This window comes from Maylandia zebra, linkage group LG13, assembly GCF_041146795.1.
Source record: "Maylandia zebra isolate NMK-2024a linkage group LG13, Mzebra_GT3a, whole genome shotgun sequence".
Taxonomy (NCBI): domain Eukaryota; kingdom Metazoa; phylum Chordata; class Actinopteri; order Cichliformes; family Cichlidae; genus Maylandia; species Maylandia zebra.
In genome coordinates this window covers 5,751,279-5,766,866 of record NC_135179.1, presented here as the reverse complement: position 1 = coordinate 5,766,866, position 15,588 = coordinate 5,751,279, and the positions used below count along the sequence as shown (strand labels likewise).

General features: G+C 40.4%; 1 protein-coding gene across 3 annotated transcripts in view; it reads left to right on the top strand.

Moving 5' to 3' along the window:
* atrnl1a (attractin-like 1a) overlaps positions 1–15,588 on the top strand; it is a 325,816-nt gene that overhangs the window by 203,265 nt on the left and 106,963 nt on the right. The window contains exon 29 of one of the 3 annotated variants that reach the window (XM_076891448.1): positions 9,983–11,437. The exons of the other annotated variants lie outside the window; for them this stretch is intronic. Coding sequence (XP_076747563.1) covers positions 9,983–10,141 — 159 coding nt within the window. The 3' untranslated portion in view covers positions 10,142–11,437. Of the gene's footprint in view, positions 1–9,982; positions 11,438–15,588 lie in introns of those variants that run through there. 3 annotated transcript variants of the gene reach the window in all.

Genomic DNA, 15,588 nt, shown 5'->3' with positions numbered 1-15,588 from the left:
CTAACCCCATGTTTGCCTACTGGTGGTGGTCAGAGGGCCCGGTGGCGCCTGTGTCCGGCAGCCTCGCCTCTGTCAGTGCGCCCCAGGGCAGCTGTGGCTACAATGTAGCTTGCTATCGCCAGTGTGTGAATGTGTGTGTGAATGTAGTGTAAAGCACTTTGGGGTCCTATGGACTAGAAAAGCGCTATACAAATGCAGGCCATTTACCATTTACATATCGGATGACGATATAAAAACATCTATCGTTTCATTTTACACTATTGTTTGTTTCGTGGTGTCGCAAAATAAACTGTTTACGGCAATATTTTTCATCGTTCTGATGGTCACTGTACTGTCTATATTAATTTCTTAAAGTTCTCTCTTTCTCTTATATGTAATATAACCACACTACTGACGGACAAGCGCCTGTTTTTATGCGTTGTGGTTAGCAACAACGACAACAGCATCGCGAGTCCTCTTGTTTATGTTCCACATAAACCTTTCACAATAAAGCTCAAGATCCTTTTGAGACTTTTCAAAATAAACTGAATTACGTAAAAGAGCAGATTATTTACGGATGAGAATTAAAAAAGAGCCGCCAGGTGCTAAAAAATAAACCTTAGACTCAAACGTTAGAACAGGCTTTTCCCCGCAGCACGCCGTGTAATAAATACTCACAAAGAAAACGGCGGCCGTTACAACTTATGTCTAAAAATGTATCGTTTCATGCATCGGTTAAAACACTCGACTCCAGCTACATGACGCGCAGCTGGAAACACTTCCCGCAAGACGAGCTGCCCGAGATTCACAGAATTTACAGGAAATGTTAAATTTTTGTGATTTATATCATTATCGGGACGATATATGTCTTATATCGCGATATGAGATTTTGGTCATATCGCACAGCCCTACTCAGGACTTCCATATGATATGGGTGTGACATAGATGTGAATATGCATATTTCAAAGAGAATTTTCTGACATCTTTCAACACATCTTTGTTTATAACCACCTTTTTAAATGATCAGGATTTACTGTGACTTAACATAAAACGAATTTATGAACTGAGCCATAATATAAAGATATTAAAAGTGTCAAGTCTGTCAGGTTGTAATACTAGAAAAAAAAAGTCTCTTTCTAGCTTTTCTGTGTGAAGTATCATCTGTTCATTGCTATCTCCCTCTCTCTGCTGCGCTCTCCAGAGAGCTGGTCTAGTGGGGAACCACAGCAGAAGGTGAAAATGGGATCTCTTCACCGTTAATTATGGATCACAACCAGCCACGAGACTACAGAGAAAACTGGATATTAATAGAGCTGCAGCTTTATGTTAATTGCTTTTTTCTCATACTTGTTTTTTATTACCAACAATCATTTTTGGATATGAGATCAAACAATCAAAAGCTACTTTGAAATTCTAATGCTGATGCGCAGAGACAAGCTGCGCACCATGTCTCTGGTTTTCCCTAATAGGGTTGCTCCTCTGAAGACTGTGTGAGTGTGTGTGTCTGTAGTGTGTGGATTTTTTGAAATCCACCACAGCTGATGCTGCCTCGCGGCTAGATAAATTAGTCAAATAAAAATGAAAAGCTAGAAAGATGGCCAGCCAGAAGGACAAGATTAAGGTCTTCTCTGCACCGCTGACACCCTTTCAGATGCCTTTTTTTAATCATTCTTTCCTCAAGTAGTGAAGTCATTTTTTAAACTCTTATTTGGCCTCATCAGAAAAGCAGAATTTTGTTATATGAATCTGTATGAACACTCTTATAGTGGAAACACGATATTTATGGGACAATACCTTGAAAAGGTCTTGGATTTGGTGATTCTAAATTGACCATGGCTCATGGTTATGTGCCTCCATGTGTTACCCTGCAACAGACTGACAACCTGTCTGGGGTTTACCCTGTGTCTTGCCCTATGATACCTGATAGGCTCACATTTTAACATATTTGGGCAAGAAAGTTACATGGCAAACCCTCCTTCCACTCGCTTAAAGCTTGGAATGGTATCTGATTAATGTTACATGCCTTCTGTTACCCATCCATCCATTCGCTTCTGCTTATCCTTTTTTTCAGCGTCGCGGGGGGCGCTGGAGCCTTTCCCAGCTGTCATAGGGTGAGAGGTGGGGTACACCCTGGACAGGTCACCAGTCTGTTGCAGGGCCAACACACAGAGACACAGACAGCCACTCGCTCTCATATTCACTCCCACATTCACACCTATGGGCAATTTAGATTAATCAATTAACCTATCCTCACAAATATGTCATGTTAATAGATATGTCACCAGAGTGCATGTTAGATGTCTGGCAGTTTTGGGCTATTGAGGTCTGTCCAGGGCTTTGCTGTTGATCCCGAACAAGACCCCATTGCAGTTGTCCAGTGGGGTGGTAACAAAGGCATCGACGAGTGTCTCTGCTACAGAGTCAATAAGTGATGGACGAAGTCAGCGATGCTCATTTATTGGAAAAAAACTGCTTTATTGACAGATTTAATATAAGCCTGGAATGCAATGGATGCTGATGTGGTGCAACCGTCAGTGTCGAGGAGTAGAATTCCAGCCTTCGAGTAGGGCCTGGGGGGCCACAACCAGGAGTTCTGTTTTACTACTGTTGGGCTTGTGCTGAAGATTATAAAATTGGAGTATGTCTCAAGTGGCTATAGAAGAACTGCAATTTACTACATTCTTACCTTGGCTTCATATTTCAGCCCATATTTGAACATTTGCTAAAAGCAAGTCATAAAATGCCCTACGGTCTTTACTCCAAGTCGTCAAACACCAGTTTAACCCTCGGTTAGCTTATGAATGTTCTGATGTAACACCTGTGGCTCTCTTCTAATGAAGTTGTGTTTTAATACTGCGAAGCCACACCCTAAGTTGATAAACAAGACACATTTACTCAAATATTAAATTGTAAATTTTAGCTGTCTTCTTAGCAGCATTTAAACCATCATCAAAACAAACAAACTGTCAAAAACCAGATTTTCAGCTGCTGATTCACATAATTATCTGATGCTATGATGATTTAGTTGCTGGCTTTATACTTCTAATACAGATTAAAACAAACTTTAATATCTGATTCAATTAAAAGTAAATTTTTACCGACTGTTTAAGCTGGAAATCAATAGAATATTACAAAATAACCATTTTTAATTAATAGGAAACCTTTTTGAACAAGTCTGTCTCCCATGTTGTTTTTATGATGATGTTAAAAGTCTGCCTTCACATTCTGTGCATTTGTCTCTCTACTCTATAAAAAACTGATTCTCATTTAGTTTATTGGTTTACTTGGTAGAGTATTTTTTTAAATTCACATCCCAGACAGATGTTGTCACTCTTCTTTGCTGATAAGTTATCCTGAAGACTTTATTACTTTGCAGCACAGCCGGTTTCTGCTTCTGAATCTGAGCATCGCTCTCCCTTTAGCTGACGGTGCCCCCTGACCTCTGCAGTCTTCACTACAGCGGCTCCACCTCTCACATTAATTTTCTTAAATTAGATGTTTGCACTCCCCTTGCATGAGGCAATTAACATATTGTGTCATTTTTCCTCTACACTCATTAAGGAATTATACTCAGAGATGCTCCACTCCAAATTACAGGAGGGTTAAAATTCTGTGCATAATGAAGAAGAAGCAAGCTTGATTAAATTTAAGTTTTGAGGCTGTTTTGTTTGTTTAGAACTTGTCAGTGCTGCACTGCAACCAGCAAGCTGGCTTATGGAGCTAATTATGCTGCTGTAAATGCTTTCCTGAGGTCTCTTACTGTCTAATTTCAATGGCAAGATGATGAGTCAAAGGTGCTTAAGCTAATTTTAATGACAAGATTGTGTCAATATTATGGCGCTGTGAGCCAGAAGCCATTTATTACCAAAGTAAGTAAGTCAAGTTTAAAATATAATAAGCAACCTTAATTTTTTAATAAAGCTTAGAATTAGATTATATTGCTCGGAGACTTTTTTAATTTCAAAATAAAGGCTCTTCTTTTTTTCCCCTCTTCTCCTTTTTATTAAAACTGTTGGATTTCCACGATTCTGCAGAGGTGATGTTATGCTCTGATTGCTCAGTCCTTGGCTGCAGCACACTCCAATCTGCAGTTGGAGAGATTAGCCTGTCTGGACCACTGAATGCCAAATCACTTGTGTACGGGTGCTGGGTTTTTTTTTTTTGGGGGGGGGGGGGGGTTCCTCTATGTGTGTTGGTGCTACACAGCATGTGCATATGTTTGTGTGTCCTATTATTTAGTTGGCATTATTCGAGGTGGCAGATTAGTAGAAGAGGTTTAATGTGGCCAAGCATGGCTGGATGTCTGCGGATGACCGCTGTTTAAACAAATCAAAGGGACGAGAGGAGAACGTAGACAAACACATGCACACACCATGACCAGCCACCATGCAGCCTGTGCTTAACCTCCAAACGTAGTCGTCCCTACTGTTGCATTTACGAGCTGGCCAACTTGCAAGTGTACAAACACAGCATACAGAGAAAGTAATGGGAGTTAGTTTACACTCTGTTCATCTATTTATGGATAGTTATTTATAAATTAGGCAAACATTAAAAATATATTTTTTTAAAAAGATGAATGAATCAAAAAAAGAAAGGAGAGGGAGGTCTGGGCATCTCTCCTTGTTCTGCTGCCCCCACCTCTCGGACCCGATGGAGGATTGAGGTGTATTCAGTGGAAAGCCTTTTTTATTTATTTGGTTAGTCTTTAAATTGAGCCGTGTATTTGTGTGCTACTGATTCTGGCATTTTCAGGTCTCTATACTTTTTGAAGCCACTCAATCAACAGAAAGCAGAATGACATCCTGACATTTTCACTATTGCAATGCTGGAAAAGCATTCGACCTTTAAATGTATTCATTTAAATATTTTCCTACCCATGACGTGTTGCATTTAAAAAAGAAAAACATGTACTTTGTGTGATATGTGGCTTTTTGAGTCCTAAAATAAAAGTCTGTTTGTATTCATTTAAAACTGCAAAGCCTGATGCACATTACTGTATAGATAGACTTGTGTGTCAAGTGTTCATATGTTGCTGATGATTTCTTTCACATAGGGAACATTCTTGCTGTTGATAGTACGGAGTCTGTTGTCTACCACCTTTGATATATATTAGGGCTGAATTTTGCAAACAATGTGGCAATTATGTCATATATTCCTGTTTGCCTAAAGGATTGCAGAGTCATCCTTTGCTCCTTCTTTTAAATATGGTGCTTCTTTGTTTGCGAACGCACATTGAGCCGTATGTGAACAGGATTCATAAACGCGTCTCTGGGTTGAAAAAGACGGTGCTCTGGAAAAGCACCACCAGGTGCAACAACTTCTATCCAACGAAAGTCTTTTTCAGGGAAGGCCTTGCATATTTTCAGCAAGACAATGCTAACTGCGTATTGCAGATATTACAACAGCATGGCTTCATAGAGAGAAGACCAGGTCATGAACTGACTTGCCTGCAGTCCAGACCTTTCAAACCTTTTGGCACCACACAGTATAAAATACACAAAAAGACGGTGAATGCGACAGCATCAAGGGTGTACCCTGCCTCTCAACCCCATTTCTCTCCCAGTATGAAGATTATTCTGAAAAGCATTCTTGCGAAATTGTTTTGCAATTTCAGAAGCACAGTGGAACCCCGACTTACGAAATTAATTTGTTCCCGAGGGTCTTTCGTAAATCGAAGCACCCATCGCGCCTTTTGAGTGAAAGATAGGGCTATAGGCTAACTGCTAACTGCAACAACAATACGTCGTTCAAGTGGAACAGCAAAGTGCAAGTACACAAGCCAAGGGGGTTGTCACATGATTCGGAAGGCATTGTGGGCATTGTAGCCATTCTGGGCTCAGCCAATCAGAGCCAGCGGATTTCGTTACGCTGGCATTTTGCCGTAACACGAGCAGAAATATTGCCGTTAAGTGCCTTTGTAACTTGAATTTTTCGTTAAATGGGGTATTCGTAAGTCGGGGTTCCACTGTAATGTTAGACTGCTGTCAGATGGGCTTTTGTATTCAACCATATATTTAAGATACTGTCATTATATTAATGCTGCTATCCTGTATATATTGTACATACTATTGTTTGAGTACTTACGATTGTTTTTTTGTACTTTTTATATTTTACATTTATATTTATTATTGAAACTTGCACCAAGGGAGTGGCACTCCAATTTCGTTGTACTCCGTACAATGACAATAAAGGCTATTCTATTCTATTCTATTCTATTTATATTTTACCATGCTCTGTTGCTATTGACCCAATTAGTTGCAAAATTTTCCTGCAGATGTTTCTTTATAGTACCACTTGTTACCCCATGTGATGCCACCATATATAAAATGAGCTAATATTATTCTTAAATGGATATTTTTGGTACTAACAGTCTTAAAAACTGTTCAACTATTTCTCAGCTAGTGCTCATGTTATGTTTACTCACTTGTCGCTGATACAAAAAAAAGTAAAAACAGGCAATATGATAAATGTTAATGATGCTGCTATCAGTGCAGGCCAGGTGACCACTGTCACTGTCAGAGACCCCGATTAGCTTGAAGGTGTTGGTGTTCAGAGAGTGGTTTAGCAGCACCTCACAGCCACCAGCAAACTTCAAAAGCACCGAAACGTGAGAGACGATGGGGGAGAGGGGGGGAGGAAAGGGGTGAAGAGAGAGAGTGGAGTGTTTTGAGGGACACAACAAGGACATCTCCCCGGAGCCATATGGTGGTGGAGATGGTTTTATACGGTTGTGTTTGTCTGCCTGTTCCGTTTAAGATTTTTACTGGAAAGTGCCTCAGGCCAGCCGTCTGTAATAATATAACTCCCTCCCTCTGCTTCCCTCTCCTCCTTTTTTTTTTTTTTTTTTTTTTGTGGTTTCTTTGTCTCTGCTGCCATCCTAAAAATCTCTCCGCCACACAAAGCATTTTGATTGATGGCTGCTGTTGACTCTGCTGTTGACACATATCTGGGTGGGCGTGGGTGGTCGGGCTCATATAAATAACTCTAGCCTAAACCAGCGACTTGATTCCTGGACTTTAACTCTCCCCTCCTCTTCACTCTGCTGACCCATGACTGCACTCCATCATACAGCTCCAACCTCTTCACCAAGTTTGCGGACGACACAACGGTGGTGGGTCTCATTAGCAACAGGGATGAGACCGACTACAGAAGTGAGGTGAGACGCCTGGCCACGTGGTGTGCTGACAACAATCTCTCTCTGAATGTGGAGAAGACGAAGGAGATTGTTGTGGACTTCAGGAGAATGCACACCCAACATGCTCCTCTGACCATTGACGGAGCGTCTGTGGAGAGAGTGAGCAGCACCAAGTTCTTGGGTGTGCACATCACAGAGGATCTCTCCTGGACGTACAACACCACAGCACTGGCCAAGAAATCACAGCAGCGTCTCTTCTTTCTCCGCAAACTAAGAAGAGCAGGAGCACCAGCCCCCATCATGTACACTTTCTACAGAGGCACCATCGAGAGCATCCTGTCGAGCTGCATCACTGTGTGGTTTGGAACCTGCAATGCGTCCTGTCATAGAACCCTCCAACGCATAGTGAGAGCTGCAGAGAGGATCATTGGTGTCTCTCTCCCCTCCCTCCAGGACATTTACAGCACCCGTCTCACTAAAAAAGCCCTTTGCATAGCGGCTGATCCCACGCACCCAATGCAAAGTTTCTTCAAGCTGCTGCCGTCGGGGAGGAGACTGCGGAGTCTCCGGGCCAGGACCAGCAGACTGAAGGACAGCTTCATCCATCAGGCTGTCAGGAAGCTTAACTCCCTCCCGATTCTGCCCCCTCTCCCCTCTCTCCTCCACGGTCCTACTGAACTCTGTCACACACACACACACACACACTCTCTAACTCACTCACTGGCCTGCACCAGTTACCAGTCACTTTGTGGAGCAGTGGACTGCCACTACCTCATAAGACTTTGTTGTTACACTATCTCTTACCGTACATTACCAAATCTCCATTTGCACTATTTGCCCATTTGCACTACTCTGCCTGGTTTGCACTCAATGTCATTTACTCATTATATTGTATATTGTATAGCTTTCTTGTTATATGTAAAAATTGTATTGTATTTATTTATTTAAATTTTACTTTTTAATTATTTTACTTGCATTTTTAATCACTCTTATATTTAAATGTTCATTTGCTATTTTATCTAGGGATTGAGAGTAACGTAGTTTCTATTCTCTGTATGTCCTGTACATGTGGCAGAATTGACAATAAAGCTGACTTTGACTTTGACTTTGCCCTTGTGCACGTCTGCATGGACAGACTGATATTTTATTGACAGTTTCTCTGTGACTTTTTTTTCCCATTTGTTTGTGTTCTAGACTGAATACGACACGTTAACATGATCATATGCTTGCATATATTTGAATAAGTATAGCCTAATTATTAGGAAGGCATGTAACCCGTATATGTTTAATGATATATTTTCTAGTATTGAGAAAAGTTTGACATAAGAAGAGTTTTGACTACATCCCAGGAGAAACCAGAGTATAAACTGAAGCTCATCATTATCTTTTTCACTTTATAATTCCCTGACAAAAACTGAAGGTGCTTTTCACTTCGTGTCAGTGAATTATAAATGGATTGTGGTCAGATTGTGGTTGGACAGAGCATGTGCCAGGTATGAATGGGCGTCACTGTGTGAACAATGTGATCTTATAAAAGAAAAATTACCTGTCAGTAAAACTACTTGGACTAATTATAGATTTATCACACTTGACTTGAAGAAAAGAAAGATGGTTTCAATTAAAAACCTGTTCTGTCTTGTGACTCCAATCAGCATAAAGGTATTCCAATGGGGGTGAGAGGTGGAGGTGCAGTAAGTCACTGTTTTATCAGCCACGAGAGAGAGGGTGTCTGTCACCCAAATCTAAACTGGGAGCTGGTTGCAGAGAAGAGGAGCCCAAAAGGTGAATGCTCTGCCTCCCGTTGTACTGTCAAACTCTAGGAACCACAAGCAACCTGCAGTCTGAAATCAAAGTGCGCTCTGGGGTGATGCAGTACTGTCAGGTCTTTTAGATAAGATGGGGCCTGATTATTCAAGACCTTGTATGTGATGAGCAGGATTTTAAATTTAATTCTGGATTTAACAGCCAATGAAGAGAAGCCAATATGGGAGAAATATGCTCCCTCTTTTGTGGATTTCCAACTCTAGTCACTCTAACCAGGATCATCTTAAATATAAAGTAATGTCTACAACCCTCGATGTAGTCTAGATTTAGCCAGTTCAGCAAACACACAAGAAAAACCTGATTTATAGATTCAGTATCTGATTTTAATTTTCTAAAATGAATGAGGACATTACTTGTCTATAAATTTTCACTTGCTGAGCAGTGAGCAGTCACCTCTGAAAATAATGTCTAGTCTTCCTGTGCTTCTCACATTTTTCTGCATCTATCAGTGTCACACATTAATGTTTTTGTTTTTTTTTACTCAGTGAATAACACAGCAACCGTACATTTACAGACACGATTTCTGACAAATGGCATACAGTAGGAAGAGTTTGTGTGTTTGGGGATATTTACAGAGTCATTTGAAATTAGTATTGAACGCTGTTTGAGATCATACCAGCATACTTTAACTCCTGACTTTTATACAGTATATGCCCAATATATAAACATGCATCACAGATAATTGTGTCATTTCAGCACATTTGACTGAGAGTCAAATGCAGTAACTAAATATTTGTCAGGCCTTTTTGCTGTGGTAAAATATTGCACATTTTTTGTATTTCTTCCTTGATTCAATTTTAATTGATTAAAAGAAGAAAAATGGTTATAAAAAAGAACAAATCAAATTTTACATATATTTCGCTTTTATTGATATTTTATTAAATGGCTGAATACACTAATATAAATCAGGAAGGAACAAATATGTTAATACAGGTTTATCTTCATTGTTTAGTTTATCTTAATTCAGTTTTGCACCTATTCTGAGAAGTACAGCTGTTCTGTCAAGTGTACTAAGATGTAAAAACAATTCTATGCCATTTACAGGATGGGCAAGATCATGACATGAGTGACCGGTGTGCTGCTGGAGTCATAATTCCACCCATCCAGTCCCCTCTGGAGCCACAGTGCCTGGCTGAAGGAAGCTGTCAGTCCCCTGACTCCCTCTCAGAACAATTAGAGAGACCTTTAATGGACTACAACTAACAATGTGCACATAAATGCATCAGCACAACATGGCATCTGGATAGTAGTTAAAGTGAAAAGTTATTTCATATGATCTGGATCAGTCTGATAATTATTATACATAATTATCAGACTCGGCAAAGGGCGCTGGTGTTATCAATCCTCATTTTCATTATATACACAATAAAACTAGAAATACAAGCTGAAAATACTTTATCACGTTAACACTCGTAATAAAAATAGAATTTTTTTGTATTATTCACAGGTTGTAGGCAGGCAGTTTAGTGCAGCATAACCTGTTGTTGTTGTTTTTTTTTGGTTTTTTTTGCAGCACTGTGGGGAAGTTTACAGTGATGCATTATGTTCGACTGGCTAAATCTAGACTACATCAAAAGTAGATATTAGTTTATATTTATGATGCTGCTGGTTAGATTCACTCACTAAATTCCATCTTTTATACCTTTATAGTATCTGTGGGTTGGATAATCAGCTGTGCAACTCATGTTACATGTGCGTATTTCTTTTTGAATGCAGTCGACTAAATCTACAGTGAGCAGTGAATACTGGAGCAGCACAGATCAGCTGATCGCAGCCTACTAGTAAAACATCTATTGGAGTTCACTAAACAAGTTTTTTCCTGAGTGATCCTTTACCTGGGAGGGTTACCCCACCTATCAACTGATATGGTTCACATTGTATCCTCTGAGCTGCTTGATTTTACATGTTGAGCACATGTGGAAAATGAAGACAAGAAGCAAAACCTGTTTTGAGTTTAAATTATAAGATGCTATGACTGCAGTAGAGCCCACAATCTATAAGCTGCATCCCAGTATACAGCGCCAGTGTGGGCGTGCAAGTTTGGGATGTGTTGCTAAACATATCTTTGTACTAACATAATCCTTGTCGTATCATAAGCCAGTGGACAATGATGATCCTAATCCAGCTCTAAGAAGCTTTTCATAAACAGGATGCTCACATGCACTCACACACGCATGCAGAGCGATGCTTCAGCAGCAGAACTTGGAATAAAAATTCAGAATGAAAGCTTTGAAATGTGCCTTCAGAATTTGAGGTTCACAATTTTAAAATGGTGTTTTTTTTACTTACTCATCATGTGTCCTCACATTTCAATACTTTGAGGATGCTTTTAAGTACCTGATTATTGAAAAAATTTACCTGCTATAGCAGAAATTCAAAAGCAGCATTTATTGTTTTGGTGAAAAGTTTAACACACTATAGATACACCACTCAATTTCTTAAAGATTCAATTTAAATTAAAATCTATAGATGCCATTAAACAAACTATGTCCTTTTTTATTTTTTTATTTTATTGTTTATTTTATTTTATTTTCACTTGCTAAACACAGGACAGACATGACTGGGGGAAAGAAAAGGGAGAAAGAAAGAGGGAAAGAAAAACAGCGAGGAAGAGGGACGGGGATAAAGGGCAAAAAACAAAAACCAACAAAACAAACAGACAAAAAATACATTTATCACTCACCTGTTGAGAAAGAAAAAAGAGAAAACAAGCAAAGAAAAAGAGAGCAACATAATAAACAACATCATCACGATGATCTATAAGATAAGATAAGATAACCTTTATTAGTCCCACACGTGGGAAATTTGTTTTGTCACAGCAGGAAGTGGACAGTGCAAAAGTTATGAGGCAAAAATTAGAATACAATAAGAATAAATACAGTACACAACTGTACAGAATAGAATAAAATACTATATACAGTAGAATAAAATAAAATAAATATACAATAAGATAAAAATAGAATACAAATACAAATACTATATACAACTGAGTAAAAATACAACGATGACAGAAAGGATTATTGCACTTAGTATTATTGCATATGTATGGATGGGAATGTAACCGTAAATACTAAATATTAAACATTATTGTGCAGCACGTAAGATCGACAGCACACAGTGTGCCTTGAGGTAGGAGCCAAAAAGGGTGTAGTTTGTGTGTGTGAGCACCCGTGTGTACACCTGTGAGCGTGAGCGCGCTTGTATTTAAAAGTTTCCTTCATGTAAATGCTCCCCACACCCTCTAGCAGATCGCTAGAGGGTGTGGGGAGCCACAGCCCCATCCTCCAGGGCATGAAGCAGGTATGGAGGAGATCTAGGCTCCAGACATTCAGAGGCCCTCAGAACACCAGAGACCAAGGAAGACCAACAGAAGGGCAGCTGCGCCACTATCCCAGAAAGAGCTGAGGAGAGCCCCAGAGGAGGGGTTACTCAGCAGCCGCGGAGCAGAAGTAAAGGGGGGTTGCAGTGATGTGCCCGTGAGCTCTGCCGGCAGCCAGCTGTGCCAGAGTGACCGAGCCCCAGGCCGAGAGGCTGAGGGCACCCCACCCCCGAAGTGGCCCGAGCGAGCCCCAGGTTCCAGGCCCCGACAAGCAGCTACCAAGGGGTGAGCCGGTGCGTACCTGGACGCCCATCCCCAGACACAAAGGACCACCAACGTACCGAAATGAGCCAGTGTTCATTTCAAGAAATCATCAGTTAGCACATCGCATGTGAAGGTCAGAGCTTTCAATCAGCATCCAGCAGCTGCTCTGTGAATGTTTCTGTCAGATCCATAACTAGATTCAGGGAGAACTTGAACCATGAAGATGACTTTCCATATTCTTAAGGTGATGCTTACAGTACAGATTTCAGGAGCACTTATGAAATCATAATTTTCTTGTGTTTCAAAACACGACTGAGAGATCTGTGATTTCATCAAGTCTCTACTCCCATTATCGCTTCTTTTCTGACCCACTGAGGAACATATTTTATATGATGGGATATTTGGGACATGCCAATCATTCCTGAGGGGTAATTGTTTAACCCAGTAGTGGGCAGTTCATTTTCCCGTGGGGACCACATGAGGAGCTGGCACTGTTGTGAAATACTGCACCAATAAACTTAGAGATATAAGGTAAAACTAATATTGGGCGGTATTGAGTTCAGCTAACTGGTGTAGTCCTGCAAAACGGTCCGGCTTTCTCATCCGGCCCTTCTGGACAATGAACTGCCCACCGCTGGTTTAAATGCAGCATGAGTCATTGAACAGGAGCTTTTTCCATACTTTTATTTGGCATATGTTGGAAAATGCCTGTTTGTTTTTTGTTTTCATTATCTCCCATCACACCACAAACCTTGGTGCTCAATTCTTATGAATTGCTCAGATCTCACTTTTTGTTTATCTATGCGCTTTATTCTTTAGATGTGGCCAGTATTCAGGACGCTCCTGGAACTCACGTGTCAAAACGATGCCGCGTGCGTCACGCTTTTACGCAGGAGTAAATATGCAGGCGGCTAAACTCAGCATTTACGGTTTCATTTACGAGATCATGTGCAGTGAAGGGAATTTGTGAGGGGATGACAAAGAGGATGCAGATTGTGATGTGGAAAGAATCATAACAAGACATTAAGGTCAGCCAAGTGACGTTTTAGTCGCATGTAGATAAGAACAAAATCAGACGTGTCTACGATTCAGGACCACAAATGGACAGAATTGAAAAGATCATATTCAGTGTGATTGGGACCAATCACACTGTCATGAAAAAACAGATCTGGATCACATATAAATAAAACATGCATGATTTGGGCCACTCTTCCCTGCAGTGTCGACTTAGCCCTTGAAGTCTATAAAAAAAGACAGAGCAAGAAAAAGAGGGCAGGTGCGGGATTACAAACCAAAATAGCAATGTACAAATATATAAGCATTCCTCGTTTCAGCTTTTAATAAATGATTTAAAATGTTTTTCCCAGAAGGAAACATGCTTCAGTTTGAATGTACTGCACAGTTGAACATATCTACACTCATTACACAAAACAAGCTCTCTCTTAACTAGCTATGACTCTGTCAGTTCTGTTTAAGACCTAATGAAGCTTTTTTTTCCTCTTTCTCTCTCTCTCTCTGTCTGAACATGGCGATGATTCCTTGAGTGCAGAACAATCTCAGTCCAATTAGCTGCTCGCACTAGAAATTCATCCTACAGGGAAGTGGAGCTGATGCTTTCTCAGCGATGTTGACTTGTTTAGGGAAGCAGATTAAACCGATTCTCGCTTGAACATAACTTCATTTCACATACCTGAACAAATATCATGCTGAATATGGGGGAGCTCTTTTTCTTTTATTATCTTTTTTTGAATTAGTGGAAGCCAAATCGCTTGTTGGGATTCAATTAGAGACTGTACACACACAAAACAATAATGAGGTAAATCTACAGAGAGAGCGGCTTGCATAACACTGCACAGTCTGAGTGTAAAGTGTTTTATACTCTTCTGTTAACCCCCGAGTGCAGTAATAGTCACTGTTGTTGTCTTTAGTGAAGGCATGTCACTTAGTAAGGACAGCAATGTCAACATCATCATCCTTCTGGTAGACAAGGGTGTGTGGACAATTTTGTTAAACCAGACTGAGTGTAATGAGAAATTTAAGTCACTGTTCAGTGACAAAGATACTTCTGAGCCCTACAGATTACAGGGAGTGCAGAATTATTAGGCAAGTTGTATTTTTGAGGAATAATTTTATTATTGAACAACAACCATGTTCTCAATGAACCCAAAAAACTCATTAATATCAAAGCTGAATGTTTTTGGAAGTAGTTTTTAGTTTGTTTTTAGTTTTAGCTATTTTAGGGGGATATCTGTGTGTGCAGGTGACTATTACTGTGCATAATTATTAGGCAACAAAAAACAATATATACCCATTTCAATTATTTATTTTTACCAGTGAAACCAATATAACATCTCCACATTCACAAATATACATTTCTGACATTCAAAAACAAATCAGCGACCAATATAGCCACCTTTCTTTGCAAGGACACTCAAAAGCCTGCCATCCATGGATTCTGTCAGTGTTTTGATCTGTTCACCATCAACATTGCGTGCAGCAGCAACCACAGCCTCCCAGACACTGTTCAGAGAGGTGTACTGTTTTCCCTCCTTGTAAATCTCACATTTGATGATGGACCACAGGTTCTCAATGGGGTTCAGATCAGGTGAACAAGGAGGCCATGTCATTAGTTTTTCTTCTTTTATACCCTTTCTTGCCAGCCACGCTGTGGAGTACTTGGACGTGTGTGATGGAGCATTGTCCTGCATGAAAATCATGTTTTTCTTGAAGGATGCAGACTTCTTCCTGTACCACTGCTTGAAGAAGGTGTCTTCCAGAAACTGGCAGTAGGACTGGCAGTTGAGCTTGACTCCATCCTCAACCCGAAAAGGCCCCACAAGCTCATCTTTGATGATACCAGCCCAAACCAGTACTCCACCTCCACCTTGCTGGCGTCTGAGTCGGACTGGAGCTCTCTGCCCTTTACCAATCCAGCCACGGGCCCATCCATCTGGCCCATCAAGACTCACTCTCATTTCATCAGTCCATAAAACCTTAGAAAAATCAGTCTTGAGACATTTCTTGGCCCAGTCTTGACGTTTCAGCTTGTGGGTCTTGTTCAGTGGTG